This window comes from Callorhinus ursinus, unplaced genomic scaffold (assembly GCF_003265705.2).
Source record: "Callorhinus ursinus isolate GAN/ISIS: 27379988/994484 unplaced genomic scaffold, GSC_fseal_2.0 scaffold34, whole genome shotgun sequence".
In the NCBI taxonomy this organism is placed as follows: Eukaryota; Metazoa; Chordata; class Mammalia; order Carnivora; family Otariidae; genus Callorhinus; species Callorhinus ursinus.
The window spans coordinates 2379578-2398402 of record NW_027397096.1 but is presented as its reverse complement, the minus strand read 5'-3'; the positions used below and the strand labels follow the sequence as shown (position 1 = coordinate 2398402).

Below are 18825 nucleotides of genomic sequence, written 5' to 3'. Positions count from 1 at the left end.
GTGAGCTCCGAGGCCTATCTGGCTCCAGCAATCTGTGCGTCTTTGTTTCTGTACAAAGAACGCAGGTTTTGGAACTTCACATACCCAAGTTCAGATTCAGCTGGCATCAGCTGAGCAACCTCAATTGAGTTACTTAACCTCTCTGAGCCTCGATTTCCTTTGCTATAAAATGGGGATCTACTGGCTCAGTCAGTAGAGCATGTGACCCTTGATCTGGGGGTCATGAGTTCAAGTCCCATGTTGGGTAGACCTTACTTAAAAATAAAATAAATTAGATTTAAGAAAATAAAATGGGGATACTGATTGTACCTCCTATATAGTGACTTTTGTGAGGACTAAATGAAATCCCAGATATGAAAGTGCTAGCACAGGGCCCGGCATGCGGTATCTACCCCGTAAATGTCAGCTCTCCTTACCCCATCCCACTGCCCTTCTCTGTAAATGTGGGACAAGGGGTCGGCAACTTACGGCTAGCGGTGCAGGAAGTCCGGCTTTTGTTTTTTTTTTTAAACATTGGTTTTATTTTATTTTTTTTAAAGATTTTATTTATTTGACAGAGAGAGATAGCGAGAGCAGGAACACAAGCAGGGGGAGTGGGAGAGGGAGAAGCAGGCTTCCCGCGGAGCAGGGAGTCCGATGTGGGACTCGATTCCAGGACGCTGGGATCATGACCTGAGCCGAAGGCAGACGCTTAACGACTGAGCCACCCAGGCGCCCGGAAGTCTGGCTTTTGTAAGTAAAGCTTTATGGGAACACAGCTATGCTTTTTCACTGTGTATTATCTACGGCTGCTTTCTAGCTATATGAGGAGAGCTGAGTAGCTGGAACAGGGACTGGAAGGGCCAAAAGCCCCAAATCTTTACTTCTGAAACTTTACGGAATAGCTCGCTGTCTCTTGATATGGAACATGAGGCCTGAACTAGTTGAAGGAATTTCAGTCACCAGGCAGCACGTAGGGGAAATATTGAGGAGGTATGAAGGAACGCCTCGACGCCCCTGGGTCTATCCCGCTGACTCAGGGGCCATGTGAGCTTTCATGCTGAGGACAGTGGCCAGTCTCTGAGGAGAATGCCCCAGGGCAGGGAAAAGTCCCAGTGGAATAGTGGAAGATTGGACAGGACTCAAACCATCTCTGGCATTCTAGGAAAGGGGCCAAAAGGGAGGTCGTCTCTTTAGACATCACATACACATACACACATGTACAGACGTGCACACACACACATACACACACACTGCTTCAGGGAAATTACCAGAGTGTTTTGTTTTTGTTTTGAGTATTAAAAAAAGGTCAATGTTGCAATAGATCTCAGGTTCCGCTCTGGTGTGAAGAAGAAACTACTTCCTTTGGGGGTGGCATTTTTAGTGGGCATGGTATCTGGAAAGGATTATCAACACCAGGGTCGTAAGTATCAGTTGATCTCGGGACTCTTGGGTGGCCCCAGTACTAAGCATTTGGAACTGAGCTTAATGCTGCAAGCCGGTTACCTGACCCACCGCCCAAAGCGATTTATGGTTTTCTCTGCACACGAAACTGTCTGAGCAAACGGCACGCTCCACAGGTTTATCTGCTGCTCTTCCAGGTGGTACAGCCCACAGTCAGTCACTATGACTGTCCCCTAAGATTAAGTGCAATTTGCACCCCTCTGAGCTGCATGTTGGTCTCTGTAGAAGAATCTGGCAACTCAGCGTCTTCCTCAAACAGATAACATCAGGCACACATGCCACTGAACAACGTATCGTTTTTCTTAGCAAGACACACCTTGTTTGGTGAGGTCAGGGTCCTCAGTTCTGGGCCCTGAGTAACAAAATACCTCTAGGCAGTTTTTCTGTTTGTTTTTTCTCCTTAGCTCCATGAGAGAAGCCCACCCGTGTGTATCCCATTTTCTTCCCGAAACTCAGGGCGGGAGATCCCCTTACCCTCCTCATCCCCACCTCACTGGAGAAGTAGCCTTGATTAACTTGCCCTTGCCCTTTCTCCTTCACCCTCTTCCTGTTTTTGTCTCTCTCTTAGACACAGAAACTAAAGCTTATGACCAGGCCATTTTTCATGTGTTAACCGTTTTAAGCCTTGACACTATCTTATAAAGTTGGTAATACCATGATCCTTATTCTACAGATGAGGGAACTAAGGCAGAGGTCATTAAGTGACTTGTCTGAGACCACACCAGCTAGGAAGGGGCAAGCGTGGTAGTCAAGCCCAGGCTCTCTGGTCCAAAACCGCTGTGCTTTTCTGCTTCTCCAGACTCCACACACCACACGCACACAATCTCCTGATCCTTCACTGATCTGGACCCAGCTGCTGGAAGCAGGGCACAATCTGGGCTTCTGGGTTCTGCGCATTGTCTCTCCTGGACTTCACGACGCCCTTTCCTGCTGGGCTCTGCCCGTGCCCAGGGGTGACCTGATAGCACCCTCTTGTGATGATCACATAGCCCGCATTGCCCTAACCTCGGCTCCTCCAGATCTGGGCAGGGCTTCTCTAACTCTTCAGTACCCTTTGGTGCTCCCTGTGCATGGGAGCTTGTAAGCTCCTTAGGTGTCAGTCCTCTGTCAGCGACACCACAGAGAGGGCTTGCTGGTACAGGCGGGGACCACCCACCACCAGATGAGGAAACTGAGGGCTAGCGGGGTGATGTGGTCTCCCCAAGACACCAGCTGGCTCACTGCAGCACTGCAAGTCCAGCCCCGGGTCATCTTTCCCACCCAGATGGTGAAGCACGTCATCATTACGGTGCAGTGGCCCCTGGCACCAAGTGAGGGTGGGCATGGGGTCTGGCTTTCCTCAGAACATGGTCTTTCCTACGGAAGAGATGTGGACACAGGGCAATGACTGACATCTCACTCTGTCTCGGTTTCAGAATGCCTGTAGGGCAGGGATTCCCGGAGGGTGGCACTCACCCCCGGGTGGGTGGTCCACGAGATGATTTCAGGTGGCACCCCGCTTGTTTATTTTAAGAGTGACGTGCTTATGCTTCTGTGCACTGGGGAAGTATACAGGGAGGCACCAAATCTATTCACGTGTGTCATGCCTGTATATGACTGCTTAAGAGGGGCTCAGTAACTAAAAATTCAGTCAGTAAATAGTAGCACGGGGCATTTGTTAATCGGGAAAAACATACTATGCAGATAACCAAAGTTTCAGAAGTGCTGTGGTGGAGAATACCAGCAATTTTACAGAGGCTTAAACTGGGGACTTGCCTATAATGACAACACACACCCTCAGCCTCATTAATTACCAAAGAAATGCAAACTCAAATTAGAATGAGATACAATTTTTCACCTTTGAGATTGGTAAAGGTTATGAAGATTATGTGTTCTCACTTCGGCAGCGCATATATTAGATTTAGAACGACACGGAGGATTGGCATGGTCCCTGGGTACAGATGACAAGCAAATTCATGGTAAGTCTCCCGTGGGGCTGTTGCACGAGTGATCAGGTTGGTGTTCTTGAGGACAGGAGCTCTTTTTTTGAGATGGCAATAGGAGAAGAGTAAGTAGAAATTCTGTCATCCTGAATATTAATTGGAAAAGTGACTATAAATTCATTGTGGGGCGACCCGAGCGGGTGGAGGCCGGTGGCACTGGCAGTGGAAGAATTCACCCCAGGCAGCACGAAGGACACAGAAGTTTATTGAATACAAGGAAGCAGCCGGGCAGGACAGCGAGGGAGAGACTGTCTGCCAGGAAGCAGTGCTGGGGGGCTGTGGTTCAGGTGGGGAGTGAGGAGGTATGGGAATGTGTGGAATTTTCCATTTTTGGTACCGGTACGCGGTTGTAAGGGGCCCATTGGTCAGCTAGGGCTCGCGGCTGTTTTGAGGTGGGTCGGCGGACGGATCTGTCTGCATTCAGCCGCGTGGTCACTGCTGATAGAGCCTGAGAGGTCTGTACTCGCGGGTGATCCTTGCCCCCTGCACGGCCCTTCTACCCCACTCGGCTTCCAGGGCTCACACCAGCAGCCTAAAAGCTGCCTTTACATTGATGATGTAGTTTAAATATAAATATTTCCTAGTTTTTTCCACTGAAAAGACCTATAAATAATGACTGATGCAATAGAAATAAACACCTCGAATACCTTAACTGACGTCTCCAAATGCCATTTCCCACTAAAAGGAAAACTGGGCTCTTTGGAGAAATGGCTGATTTTATGCCTGGGACAGGAAATACAACAGACAAGATAAGCCTGGAACATCTTGTCAAACAAGAAAACAACAAAGCTATCCAAGACCACTAGACTGAGGTCCAAAAGCCTAGAAAGCCCCCAGCTTGAAGATGCTCCTGGGGGCCAAAGATGGGACAACTGGAACATCAGTAAAGACAACAGCGGAAGTGGAACAAAACACATGAGCATATTTAAAGTCCCAAATGAATTATTATACTAAAAACAATTCAAAACAAAATAAAACCTCATTGTTACCTCTAGGACACTAGTAAACCAACCCATTTTATTATTTTTTTAAGATTTTATTTTTAAGTAGTCTCTACACCCAACATAGGGCTCGAACCCACAACTCTGATATTAAAAGTTGCATGGTCCACTGACTGAGACAGCCAGGCCCCCCTAAACCAAATCATTATTTATTTATTTTTTAAAGATTTTATTTATTTATTTTGACAGAGAGAGAGGGAACACAAGAAGGGGGAGTGGGAGAGGGAGAAGCAGGCTTCCCGCTGAGCAGGGAGTCCGATGTGGGGCTCGATCCCAGGACCCTGGGATCATGACCTGAGCCAAAGGCAGACGTTTAACTGACTGAGCCACCCAGATGCCTCTCATTACTTTAGAAAGTTGGGAATAAGGGCTACTAAATGAAGAAGGAATGATGGTTTAACACTATTTGCAATCATCAGCAATGGCTGCTAACTTCACAAGACGAGACATGGCCAGAAATGATGACATTTTTCCAAAGAAGACATTCAAATGACCAATAGGCATATGAAAAGGTGCTCAGCATCACTAAGCATTAGGGAAATGCAAATCAAAACCACAACAGAGACATCAGCTCACACCTGTTACAATGTCGATTATCAAAAAGGTAAGAGATAACAAGTGTTGGTAAGGATGTGGAGAAAAAGAAACCCCAAGCGCTGTTGTTACGAATGTAAACTGGGGCAGCCACTATGGAAAACAGAATGGATGTTCCTCAGAAAATTAAAAATAGAATTACCATATGATCCAGTAATCCCACTTCTGGGTATATATCCAAAGTAAATGAAATTACCATCCGGAAGAGATATTTGCCCTCACACGTTTCTTACTAATACGTGCTATACCATGGATGAACCTAGAAAACATTATGTTAAGTGAAATAAGTCAGAAAAGTCCAGAAGAGGGCTAGTGGCTAGCGGGTTGGGAGGAACATAGGGAGTGATTGGTAATGGCACGGGACTTGTTTTTAGGGTGATGAAAGGATTCTGGAAATAAATAATGGTGATGGTTATGCAAGTGAGAAAATATCTAAAAACCACTGAACTCTTCACTTTAAAATGGCAAGATTTATAGCACGTGAATGGTATCTCAACAAAAAATCAAAACAAAAAAATAAAAGCTCATAATGAATTTACAATAAAAAATTACTAGAACTAATGCATAAGTTTAGCAAGGTCTCAGGATAAAGTCAATATACAAAAACCAATTATAATGTTATATACTAACAACGAACAATTAGAAAATGAAATAAAAGACAGTCCCATTTATGATACCATCAAGAAAAATAAAGTACTTAGAAATTGAGCAAAAGATGTGCAAACCTACACACTGAAAACATGAAACATTGCTAAGGGCAATTAAAGAAGACCTTAATGTATGGGGAGATACACCAAGTTCATGGTTTGGAAGACTTAGTATTGTTAAGATGGCAGTTCTCCACAAATGTATCTGCACATTCAGTGAAATCCCAAACACAATCCAAATAGTCTTTTCTGAAAAGTTGACAAGCTGATTTTTAAGATTTATACCAAAAGTCAAAGGACCTAGAAATAGCCAAGACAAATGTTTAAAAGGGCTGTTGGAGGGCTTTCAGTACCTGATTCAAGGCCTATTATAAAACTGTGGTAACAAAACAGTGATATTGCTGTGAAAATAGACATATACATCAACACAACAGAATGGAGTCTAGAAATAGATCCACACTTACATGGTCAATTGACTCTTTATAAAGCTGCCAAAGTAATTAGGTACGGAAAAGAGTCTTCTTAGTAAATGGAGCTTCAACAATTGGATATTCACATGGAAAGAAATAGCCTCTGCCCTGACCCTCTATCACACCCCTAAATTAACTAAAAGTGGATTAGAGACTGAAACACTAGCCCTAACACCATTAAACTTCTAGAAGAAAACATCAGAGAAATCTTTGTGATGTTGGGTTAGGCAAAGATTCCTTTAACAGGACACAAAAAGTGCAAAAAAATTTATAAACTGTAAATTTTATATACATAGATACATACAAACTACACAATTTAATATAAACTGTAAAAAATTAATAAACTGTACTTCATCAAGATAAAAAAAATGTTCACTAGGGGCGCCTGGGTGGCTCAGTCGTTAAGCGTCTGCCTTCGGCTCAGGTCACGATCCCAGGATCCTGGGATCGAGTCCCACATCGGGCTCCCTGCTCTGCGGGAAGTCTGCTTCTCCCTCTCCCACTCCCACTGCTTGTGTTCCTGCTCTCGCTATGTCTCTCTCTGTCAAATAAATAAATAAAATCTTAAAAAAAAAATGTTCACTAAAGAAAAAGGAAAAGGCAAGCCACAGACTAGGAGACAATTATTTGCAAAATACATCTGACAAAAGGCTGGAATAGAGAATATAAAGAACTATTACAACTCAATTATAAGAAGACAAGCATCCAATATAAAATGAACAAAAAGATATGGCCAGACACTTCATGAAGAACATATATTAATGGCTAACAAGCACATGAAAATATGCTACACATCACTAGTCGTCAAAGCAACATCAACTAAAATGGCTAAAATGCAAAGACTGACAATACTAAGTGTTGTATAGAATGTAGAGCAATGGGACCCTTACACCTTGCTGGTGGTAGCAGAAAATGGTATGACACTCTTGGAAGCAGAATGTTTCTTTTTCTTTTTCTTTTTTTTTTTTTTAAAGATTTTATTCATCTATTTGACAGAGAAAGAAGTAGGCAGAGCGGCAGGGAGAGGGAGAAGCAGGCTCCCTGCCAAGCAAGGAGCTGGACGTGGGACTCGATCCCAGAACCCTGGGATTATGACCTGAGCCGAAGGCAGATGCCCAACCAACTGAGCCACCCAGGTGCCTCTTATCAAGTTAAACATATAGTTGTCATACAATCCAACAATTCCACTCCTGTGTGTGTGTGTTTTTTCCCCTGAGAGAAATGAATATGTATGTCCACACAAAGACAACCCAAATGTCCATCAACTGGAAAATGGATGAACAAATAGGGGTGTATTCATAGTATGGAATACTAAGTCATAACTCAGCAGTAAAAAGGAAGGAATGGTCTAAACTTTACCAACTCTCTTAATCTCATCAAACCATGATCCATTTATCTGCAAGATGATGACAATACTTCTGTCACAGCATTTATGATAGAGGTTGAAACTGATAAAGTACATTAAAATGCCTACTCTCAACCCTGGGGGAAGATGGAAGGGAGGAATGAAATATAAATACACTTAACATAGATGAGACTCAAAAACATTATGCAAAGTTTCAGCACTCAGCCGAATACCACAAACTGCGGTCATTCATAGAAAACTCCAGAAAAAGCAAAACTATAGTGACAGAAATGACAGAAAACTGGTCATTTGGGACTGGGAGCCAAGAAAAGGGATTGACTGCAAAAGAGCAAGAGGGAACATTTTAGGGGCTCCTGGCTGGCTCAGTCGTAGAGCTTGTGACTCGGGGTTGTGAGTTCGAGTCCTATGTCGGGTATAGAGATCACTTAAAAATAAAAATCTTAAAAAAAAAAAAGATGGCATAGGGTAGAGGTTCAAGGGTCCAGGTGGAGCACTAATCATTCATTCATTCATCATTTATCATTCCTCAGCAGACATGTACTAGGTTCTGGCTGTTTGGCACTACATCAAGTACTGTGGCAGTTAAAGGGAGAAGAATTGCCACCAGACTAAAGCCAGGATTTCCTCAAGGAGCCATGGAATTAATTACAGTGTGATGTGATCAGTGCTAGAACCAAGGGAAATCCCTCTGCAGATCAGCATGTCTAACTGGACCCAGGGTAGGGAAGGCTTTAGAGAGAAAGTCACAGGTGAGCTGGGCTTTGCTAGGTGAAAAAGGATCTCACCGGGTAGAGGAGGAAGCAGCCTGGCGAAAGAAGACACGAGAGACCAAGGAGTAACTGGGGGAATGGTGAAGCACCTGGTGTGGCTATGTCACAGAGGCCATGGGGAGGCTGGAGGGTGTCTTAGTGGGGAGAACAGAGATGGAAAGCAGGGAAGGACACAAGAACCTGGGGCAAATAGTTTAGTCAGGAGATTGTCCCAGAAAGCGGAAGTGAGAGAGACAGACAAGAAGGGAAGTCAATAGAGAGCTCATTATGGATTGGTTACCACTGTGAACCGCTGGGGCTCATTCCTATTGGACCACTGAGTCAGAAATGCCCTCCAAAGAAGGAGCCTGGGGCATTTATTAAGCAGCTCTCATTTCCACTGTCCCTGGGATGCCCATGGGGATATTAACGTCCCCCTTAGAAGCTTCCATCTGGGATGCCCTTGAGAGCTTTGCGACTTAAAAAATAATAATAATAATAACAGGGCAGAAAGTGGGAGAATCGTAGGGGTGGGGGTGCTTGAGGTGAGACCGCAGCAGCCCATTGGAAGTGTCTGCTGCAGCTGCAGCAGAAATCTAAGATGGACCAAAGGGAGATGGCATGGGCCCCAAAAGGTATCTGCTCATAGAGAGACTCAGATTAAGAGACTGAATGGGTGCAGCCAGTGGAAGAAAAAATTCAAGAAATGGGATTGGAAAAGTAGGCTGGGGGTCAGAGGATCCATTGTGAAGAGTCTTATATGCCAGGTTACAAAGTTTAAACTTTATTTGCCAGACCCTGGTACCTAACAGGTGCTCAATAAATACAGTTCTTAAAAGATTTATTTATTTATTTATTTTAGAGTGAGGGGGTAGGTGGGGGAGGGGGCAGAGGGAGAGGAGAGAGTCTTAAGCAGACTCCCCACTGAACGCTGAGCCCCATGCTGGGCTCTATCTCACGACCCAAGATCATGACTTAAGCTGAAACCAAGAGTTGGATGCTTAACGAACTGCATCACCCAGACACCCCTTCAGGGGCTCCGTAGATATTTACTGAATGAATGAATGCTAATGACAGATGCACCTGGACCAAGCCCTTGCAAATCTACTGGGCTTTAGAATCCAGTAGACTAGCTGTGTGACTTCTAACCTCTTTGATCTTCTATTTCTCTCTCTCTCTCTCTTTCTGAAGTAGCAACAATAATACCTTTTTTTATGCGGTTGTTGTGAGGAATTAGATGAGATCAAAGATGTATGGCAACTAGAAGTATGGATTCAATAAATGCCAGCCACTCTACCCCTGCCCCCATGATGACCCAAAGTCAAGTAATAAAGTTGAACTATCCACCAGCTAAAGACAAGGAAGGTTGCTCCTGGGATCTGTTTACAGAAGATGTATGCCGGCATTTCCAGCTATATTGGTCCTCGTGGAAAAAATTAGTGGTATTAGTAACAACTTCCTTGGACCAAAAGGGAATCATGCTGCTGTTTTAATTAAAGCACAGAGTTGAAACTATCCTCCTAGGGAATTTACAAATTCAGAAATTGATGTTTGTAGTAACTTACAGGGTTTTTTTTTTTTCCTTTGTGTATTTAAATGTACATATAGAAACATCTTCCAATCAATATGCTGTTGACTGGGGTCATCCATCCTTGCTGTGCTGCATTTCTCTCCCATTCTGAAATTTTAACAGAAGCCAAGATGCTTGTGGACTCCATTTGATGGAATACCCCTGCCCTGGCTCTCAGTAGGCATTGGGAGCCCCTCAGTCCTTCTCAGTAGACAAAAGAGATTGTGGCAGCCTCTGGGGAGGTAGGGAGAGACTATGAAGCTAAGGTGGGAAAGAAAACAGCTTGAGGAACTAGGTGAAGGACTGAGAAATCACACAAACTGGGGAATACTCAATTAATGTATTTTAAAACATATCCATTCCTTCAGTTTGGCACAAGACAAACACTATGATGAGTCATGCCACTGGCACACCAATTTTTTTTTTTTTTAAGAAAAAGAGAGAAAGAAGAAAGGATATTGGGAAAATGAGTAAACACAGACTTTGTCAGGAAGGAAATTCCAGAGTTGAGAAGCCTCTGTGGGAAGCACATCTGCTCCTAGTCTGGAGTGATTCACAACTGGAGAAGCTGAGCAGGAGCCACAAGGTGGAGATTCATTCACCTGCCTGCTCATTCATTCATTCATTTCTTTCATTCAACAATGTTCAGTTATCTCTCTACCACTCTCTGCAAGAAGCAGCAAGAATACAAAAGTGGAAAAGACACAAACCCTACCCTTGAGGGCTCTAAAAGTAGAGGAAACAAAAAATATCACTAATAGTTATAATAAATTGGAGCAAGGGTAAAGATAAAGACGTGGAGGAGATGCAGTGGTGGCACAAACCCAGAAATGTCTTCTCAGAGGTGGCAATCCCTTAGCTGAGTCTTTTGCTTTTTTTAAGATTTATTTATTTGTCAGAGAGAGAGACAGAACACAAGCGGGGGGAGAGGCAGGCAGAGGGAGAAGCAGACTCCCCGCCGAGCAAGGAGCCCGGTGTGGGACCCGATCCCAGGACCCCGGGATCATGACCTGAGCCAAAGGCAGCCGCTTAACCAACTGAGCCACCCAGGCGTCCCCCTTAGCTGAGTCTTAAAGGCGTTGGAATCCCCTAGGCAGCAGGGAATTATGCCTGTGTGTAGGCATGGGAGTAGAAAGAAAAGTCACTTGTAAAGAGGGAGGCGTCTTTGAGGACAGAGCGGAGTTGATAATTCTAAAGCATAGGAGGAAGGCAGAGAGGTGGGCTGGGAGGACGTCCTGTATGCGGAGTCTAGGCACCGGCTTGTAGGTCATGAGGAGCCACTGGAGGGTTTTGAGCAAAAGCATGGCACTATCTCATTCATGGCTAAAAGATATCTTCCTGGTATCTTCGCAATAGCCAGCCTTGAAGGATGGGCTGAAAGGGATTGAAGAGTGAGAGCAGGATAGCTTGTTCAGACAGTTCAGGTGAGAGGCAAGTGGCAGGTGGCTAGAGGGAAAGGGTTGCTGAGCTTAGCTCTAGCCCCAAAGGGCAGGAAGAATTTCCAGCTGCCAAGTCACTAGTCTCTTAAAATATCAATTTCCTCATCCTTAAAATGAAGGAAGCGTGAATCACCAATAGGGTCCCCTGTTGCATCAAGCACGAGACAGTTTTTCAGGACCTCTCTGCAGACACTGGGGCCTCACCCGAAACCCTGGAAAGAGGAAGGGCAGAGTGCTCTGCAGCCACGTGCAGAGGGGAAAAGAAGCGGGAGCCCCCTAACCACTCCACCGCCAGTGCCCAGGCACCTGTCCCCAGCTCCTTCCTTTCTATTCCTCCCTAGGGGAAGTGTGTGAGGCCACAAAGAGGAGGCAGAATGGAGGGCCCTCTTAGATGCCCAGGTGTCTAAGGCTCCTGCTGCCATGGTTTGATTCAGTCAGGCAGGAGTACTCTCAGCTTTGAAGTCACAGGGGCCTCTAGCAGAGCCACTTGGAGCTGTCACCCTTGCCCTTTTCTCCCCTGGAAAAGCTCTAAGGGAGCATTGGAGAGAGTGCTTTAAAGGGACTCGCAAAAACCAAAGTTCACTCCCCAGTTTTGGATTAAACAGCCCTGTGATCTTGGACACGTTAGTTCAAGGCGCTCAAACAAATCCTGGGTAGGGATAACCCCGCCGGTCGGCATACCTCCCCCTTTGACACCTGCCCTCGCAGCCGCGCCACCTCGCCTTACCCCCCACCTTCTCCTTCCCGGTCCAAGGCGCCGCGCTAGCTCTGGACAGACGAGGCTGCGGAGAGCCGGGCGGCGGGAGTTTGGCTGGGAGCCCGGGGCGCCCCCGCGCGCTCCCTCCCCGGGGCTCCCGCCTCCCCCGGCCGCGCGGCCCCGCGCTTGGATGCAGGGAGCCGGCGCGGACAGCGCGCGGCTGCGGGAGCGGCGCCGCCGAGGCGGCGGGGAAGGTGCGAGCCCCGCCTACAGCGGTCCGCTCCGAGCGTCGCGGGCGCCGCTCCGGGGCGCGCCAGCGGGGTCCCGGCCGGGCGCCACCGAGGCTCCGCCCCCGCCGCGGCTCTCCCGCAGCCCCCAGCCCGCGAGGCGCCCGGCGGGGCTGCAGGAGGTGCAGACCGCCGGCTCGGCGCGTCCGGCCCAGGGCGGGCCCAGGGCCCCCAGACGCCCGCCTCCGCCGCGGGTGGCCGCTTACGTCAGGGAGGCGAAACCCAGAAGAAGGGGAAAAAAAAAAGGCACAAGGGCGGAAGGGGAAAAACTTTTATTTTTTCTATTTTCTTCTGGAGCTGAAGTGAAGAGCAGGCGACTGCGCCAGCGCGGGCTTCCGGGAAAAGCCCGGCGCGACCCCAGCCCGGGGCGCGCGGCGGAGCCGGGCCCGGGCGGCCCGAAGGGGCGGCCGCCATGTGGGACCCTCAGGACTTTGAGCGCCACTGGCAGGCCGAGTTCCCCGGGGAGGAGGCACCAGTCATGCGGCTGGATTCGGTGCTGGACATGGAGCGGGAGCTGGAGCGCTGCAAACTCAACCTGAAGCGGCTGCAACAGGTGTTGGCTGAGGAGAAGTTCAAAGTCTCCTATCTGCAGGCGGCCCTGGCCGGGGAGAAGCGGGACCTCGGCTGCGGGCGCTTGGAGGGCGGAGACGGCGACAGCCCGGGAGCTTGGGCAGAGGAGCCGGCGCCGGCCGGGCCGGAGCGGGCGCCGCCACCGCTCGAGAAGGAGGGCGCCGCGGGCGGCGGCGGAGACCCCCCAGGCCCCTGGCGTTCGGCCCCGGGGGTGGCCGCGAAGGCCGAGACTCCTCCCTCCGCGTGCCGGGACCTTCCCACCTGGCCCCGGCCGGCCGGGGCCGGGGGCGCGGTGCGCACCTTGACCGCCGCCATCCACCAGCAGCTGCAGCAGCCTCGCCTCCTCTTCAGGCCCCAGGAGGACCACGCGCCCCCCGGCCACGATGATACAGTCCCCAGCGCCCAGGGAAAGGAGTCGTCCTCCGGGACCCGCGCGGGGCGGGGCTCGGAGGAGGGCGAGCCGGACGCCTCGGTCGCAGATGATGGGGGCAACAGCAGTGACCACGACTTCGAGATGGTGGATTGGAACGAGAAATTCGTCCTCGGCCACTTACTCGTGGCCCCCTGCCGGCTCGGGGCCCGCGATGAGGCCGAAAAGCCGGGGCGGGCGGGCAGCCCCCATCGCTGGATGCACCTGATCCCCGGGGGCTGGCGGCCCCAGCTCCGGAGCCGCGACCTGGAGCAGCTGGAGGCGGAGGCCAAGGACGGGCGGAGCTCGCCCCTGGCGGCGGAGGAGCACCCCCGGCGCGGGGCTCGCGAGCACCTCCCCCCGTGGCGGCGCAAGAGGTTCCTGCGGGTGCAGGAGCGGGACTCGCCCAGCCACAGCTCTCCCGAGAGGGGCAGTGACTGCAGCCACAACAGCTCGGACCACGAGGACGGCTTCTCTGCAGGTAGGCGCACCCTCGCTCATCCCGGGGGCTCCTGGCCCCTTTCTGCCCCCCTTCCTGGCACACCTTGTTGGTCATGTTTAACCTCAGGCGCTTGGGAATCCCAAGGGAGATAAAATTTATGTTTACCTTGAAACCACTTGTAGAACTGGAAAAAAAAAAGATAGTGCAACATGATTTCGCCTTGGGCGAGTTTATGAAAATAAGCAGTATGGCGATGCCAGGAGGTGATGGAATGGTGTGCTGGGCTACACCACGGGAGGATCTTTCACTTCGGGCCTCAGCCCTTATGCTCTGACTATGGTAACATCACCGCCCTCCCTCCCTCCAACTCATCTTCCACAGGTCGGTCAGATTCCTTTGCACCACAGGATAGTACCTTACTCTGCACAAACTACAGTGGCTCCCCATTTCCCCCAGATTCCTTGATGTGAAAGTTTAAATCTTGCATGTAATTCTCCGAACTTCTTTCTCATCTTTCCCAGCCTCTATCTTGTGTTCTGGCCAAACTGAAACATCCTGTCACTCAGGGAAAGGTACATAATCCTCACTGCCCCCTCCCTTTGCTGGCTGCCCCCTTCCTAGAAGGCTGCACCTGAGCTGTCAGCTTCCAGGAGCCTGAGTGGGAATGGGAGGGCATAGAGTCATAGTTTTCAAGCTGGCTTGGTGCCCAGAGATCATGTCTTGCACAATATCTTCGTTTGACAAAGGAGAAAGCTGAAGCTCAGAAAGATTAAGTGCTTGCTGAAGTGAGTTGAGAGCCCCACTCGGGGCTTCTGTCATTTGTTGTTTCCCCTGACATCTGCCCTCTATTTTTAGGACAGGACCTGGTCCTAGACATCTTTGAATCCCCTTGTGGCAGTCAGTATGGTGCCTTGCACATAGTAAGTGCTCACTAAATATTTCTTGAATAAATGGATGACTGCATGGAACTGAATGTCTCCCAGCCACCCAATCCTCATAGGTCAGGGAGTGGGAATGGGGCTGAGGAGGAAAGGACAGATAGGGATGTGAGGAGGGCCTGTGACTGCTCCTTTGCTGCCCCTGGAATCGTCAGAGTCTCCTCAGTCATAGGGAAAGCATAAATTGATATCTGGCTGGGTCAAATCGTGATCAGGAACTTAAGATGCCTTCCTGCTCTGTGAAGGAGAAAAAAAAAAAAAAGTAATCACTGATGCTGGGATTGTTCCAAAATCTCCATTATTAGATCTTATCTGGGTGAGTTTGCATTTGAATGAAAAACTGTCCACTTTGCTAAAAGCACATTTGGAAGGTCCATCAAGTCATCTGTTATGATCAATTACACTTATTCATTAGCAGAGATTGGCAGCTTTTCCCATAGGTAATGCTTTTGCTGCCCATGCTAGTAACATTTTTGTGTGCCCCTTTGACTTAAGGGAAGAGTCTGAAGATTTCACTCTAGTGCCAAGTTCCAAATACTGAATGGCAGCTACACAAGTGGCCCAGAGCAGCTTCAGAGCTGACTCCAATCCCATCTTCCTGGAGACCCACATCAATCACCCCTTCAGGTATGCCCAATGCACTGGATTTTCCCCAGGGAGTTATTTTTATTTCTGTGCGGCTGTCTCTTCTCTCCCTAAGGGCATTCTAGCGCAAAGAGCATCTTGATGCGGATTAGGAATTAGCATTCCCTCTGGACTAACGAATTACAAAAGGTGCCCGCTCTGGGTGGACCAATGATAAAAAGATTCTCATCCCTCTGGATTAAAGGCTCCGGCCCAGTCACATGTCTGGCACTTCTGTGGCTTTGGCTAGTGGTGCCTGGGCTGTATTTTAGGCCTCACTCCGGAACCCCGCTGCAGGGCTGGCTTGTGGATAGAACCCCCCCCCCCCCCCCCCCCAGACAGCTGTTGTCGGGGCCCTACCTCCAAAGCCTCCCTGCCTTCCTCCATGAGGAAGTGACTGGGGCGGACATGCACATGCATTCACGCATGCGCACACGTGCATGCATGCCTATACACGTATACGCATGTGCACCCAATCACGTACATGTGTGCATGTGCACACGGTCTTGGAGAAAGAGCCACTAGAGTGGATGGACTAAGAGTGGATGAGAGAGTCACTAGAGTGTATGGACTAAGGGCAGGGCTTTTCACCCGGTGGGTGACAGCCCACTGAAATCAGTGTAGTGGGGAATGAAAGCATCGAGAGGCTTTCCTCAGCCACTCTGGGCCATCGTGCTTTATTTTTCTCCATAGCACTCACCAGATTACCACTTCAGATGCTACAGTTTTGCATGTTGATCTTATCTACTCTCTATCCAGTAAAATGCAAGGTCCAAGAGGGCAAGGATTTTTATCTTTTTCATCCACCGACATAGCCCCAAAGCCTAGAACAGTGTCTTAACACATATTAGGTTATCATAAATATTTGTTGAGTGATATATTTTTTAAAGATTTTATTTATTTATTTTTGAGAGAGAGAGAAAAAGCACAATGGGGGGGGGCAGAGGGAGAAGTAGGCTCCCTACTGAGCAGGGAGCCCCATGCAGGGCTCAGTCCCAGGCCCCTGAGATTGTGACCTAAGCCAAAGGCAGATGCTTAACCGGCTGTGCTACCATGCGCCCAAGTGATATATTTTTTAATAGGATGGAATAGAAGAGAAAACATGGGAGTGAATTGCCCGTTGTAATGGTGAGTATTTTCTGTTTTAAAACTTTGTTTCATTTATGTATAAATGTGTGAGTGAATATTGAGTCCTGATGTAGAATGTATTTCTTGCTGTGGATTGGACAAAAAGGTTTGAAAATGCTGATAAAGACTATGGGCTTTGAAGCTAGACTGCTCATGTGAACTTGGAAGAAGTTATTTGAATTTTCTGTGTCTTGGTTTCCTCATCTGTAAAATGAGACTAATAAGCCCTGCTTATATCATACTGTTGATATAAGTAATAAATGGGATTTTGTCTCTAAAGGGCTTTGAACACGTCTTGACACATCGTAGGTACCCACGGTACCTACTTAACTAACCATGACTACAGGTCATCTTCTTTGAGTTGATGCTTCAAAGATAAGATTCTCATTCCCAGGCCATTCCGAATCACAGGTGGTTTGGTTTTCTATGAGGCATGTGTTTTTTTCCTAGCTTGGCTCTGGCTCTTTCTAGAAACTTCCAGGAGCAGGGCAGGACCCAGGGCCAAGTCTTGGCTCATGATGCTCTCTTTCTGGCTTGGCCCTCGTGTTTTTCCTTCACTAGCAATCATGCCCATTATTTGTATTCAGAGATCCTCAACTGAAGGTTGGGTTTTATTGGGCCATTGAGTCTCGAGGTCTTAAGGAGAGAGAGAGCCACGTGAGAGCTACATAAAAAGGCCCAGAGGGAGAGATGCCCCCCTCCTTGGAAAAGGTCTGTTTTCTCTTATGAAAGGTAGATTCCCATCCAAAGACACACATTTGGATCTGTTTCTACACATAGTAGCCAACCCTGAGTATAAGTTAGAATGCCAGTTCTTTTTTTTTTTTAATCTTTTTTTTTTAAAGATTTTATTTCTTTATTTGACAGAGAGAGTGCGTAAGAGAGATAGAGAGCACAAGCAACAGGAGCAGCAGAAGGAGAGGGAGAAGCAGGCTCTCCACTGAGCAGGGAGTCCAACTTGGGGCTCGATCCCAGGACCCTGGGATCATGACCTGAGCCGAAGGCAGACACTTAATCGACTGAGCCACCCAGGCGCCCCTGTGTACATTATTGTGATTTGCTTCATTGCTGAAGTCCCCAGCAGACCCCTGTCCATCTGCTGCTGGGGTCAACCCTCAGGGCTGCTGCCCACCCATGGGGCTCCTGGGTGGACTTGGCCTCACAGGGGAGCAGACCACCTGCTGTATTTTAGATCTCCCCTCTTCAGCGGGGCACTCTTGGGCAGACACAACTTCATGTCCACATGCGGAGGCCACGTGGTGACATGCTTCCTTACCCCTCCTGCCATAGAGTTTGGTCGACATTTCCTTCTCGGGGCTTCTGCCTCTCTTCGGGAGGCTGTGGCCTCCCCTGTGCCACATCTATACTCCTTTTGCACCAAAGTACACTCTTCTAGCAAAGCCCAAAGGTGGCTTTTCAGCATCAGGCATCCTCTTGACTGGCAAACGATTCATCAGATATTCTGGTTGTAGTTCGGATGACAAAATAAATATCATTAGTATTTTAAATTGGCAGCATTTTCTTCTTGCCTTAAACTTTGCTCAGTGGAGGGCAAGTGTTCTCTGTTTTGGCTGGCCCTTGAAATCCTTCCTTTGTTCATTCATCTGCTCCACTCAACGAGAATTTATCAAGGTCTTACTTCATGCCAGGTCTGTGTTAAGGCCCAAGACTGCAAAAGTCGGTGACCTGCCTTTATGGTTCTCCCTAACTCTTTGGCTCCTGGGATAGATAAAGAAACAGCTTTCTATCAGGTAACTTGGTACATCCTGAAATGAATGACTAAGGACTGTTCATCTGGATCTTAGTGACATTGAAGAGTCTAGAAGAGGAAGAGATCTTAGAGTACGTCTACTTCTGCCCCTCTCCAGACAGAGCCCCGGAGACCTAAAAGTAACCTCAAGGTCACATGCTTATGACCCTCAAGGCTGGGCTCATGAGCCAGGACGAGGCTCTTTCCATTGTCCTGTGGCCTTTTCTCTCCTAGAATCTGAAGCAGAGAACTCTGAAGACCTAAGTTCTGTCAGCGTCATGGTGACAGGAACAGTAGGCCACCTCCTTTAGCCTCCTAGCCATCTCAGGGGGTGGAAATTACTAGTGCTATCTTACAGGTAAGGTGCTGAGGCTAGGAGAGGTAAAGAAATGTACCCAGAGTCAAACAGCTCGTGATGGAATCAGCTTGAACTCAGGGCAGTCTTACAAAGATCACACTCTTTAACTTCCAACATGTAGTGCTGTCCTCAGCCAGCTCTAGAATTCTAGATTTCTGAACTTGGGAGGCCCTGCCATCAGATTCTGCCAGGCTGCCAAAGGAGATTTTTTTTTTTTTTTAAGATTTTATTTATTTGACAGAGAGAGCACAAGCAGAAGGAGAGAGAGGGAGCAGCAGGCTCCCCGCTGAGCAAGGAGCCTGATGTGGGACTCGATCCCAGGACCCTGGGATCATGATCCGGGCCGAAGGCAGTCGCTTAA

At 48.3% G+C, this 18825-nt stretch overlaps 1 protein-coding gene and 1 long non-coding RNA gene across 3 annotated transcripts in view; both read left to right on the top strand.

Annotated features, from left to right (window-relative positions):
* Positions 1-12507: 12507 nt before the first annotated feature.
* The window catches only part of ABR (ABR activator of RhoGEF and GTPase), a 172003-nt gene continuing 165685 nt past the window's right edge, over positions 12508-18825 (top strand). The window contains exon 1 of one of the 2 annotated variants that reach the window (XM_025851260.2): positions 12508-13705. In XM_025851260.2, the coding sequence (XP_025707045.1) occupies positions 12658-13705 (1048 nt within the window). In that variant the 5' untranslated portion in view covers positions 12508-12657. The remainder of the gene's footprint in view (positions 13706-18825) is intronic. The other variant, XM_025851259.2, reaches the window with a different exon arrangement.
* On the top strand, positions 14974-18449 carry LOC141370392 (uncharacterized). The gene is made up of 3 exons (XR_012374397.1): positions 14974-15231; positions 16311-16356; positions 17224-18449. It is a non-coding gene; the product is annotated as an uncharacterized lncRNA (long non-coding RNA).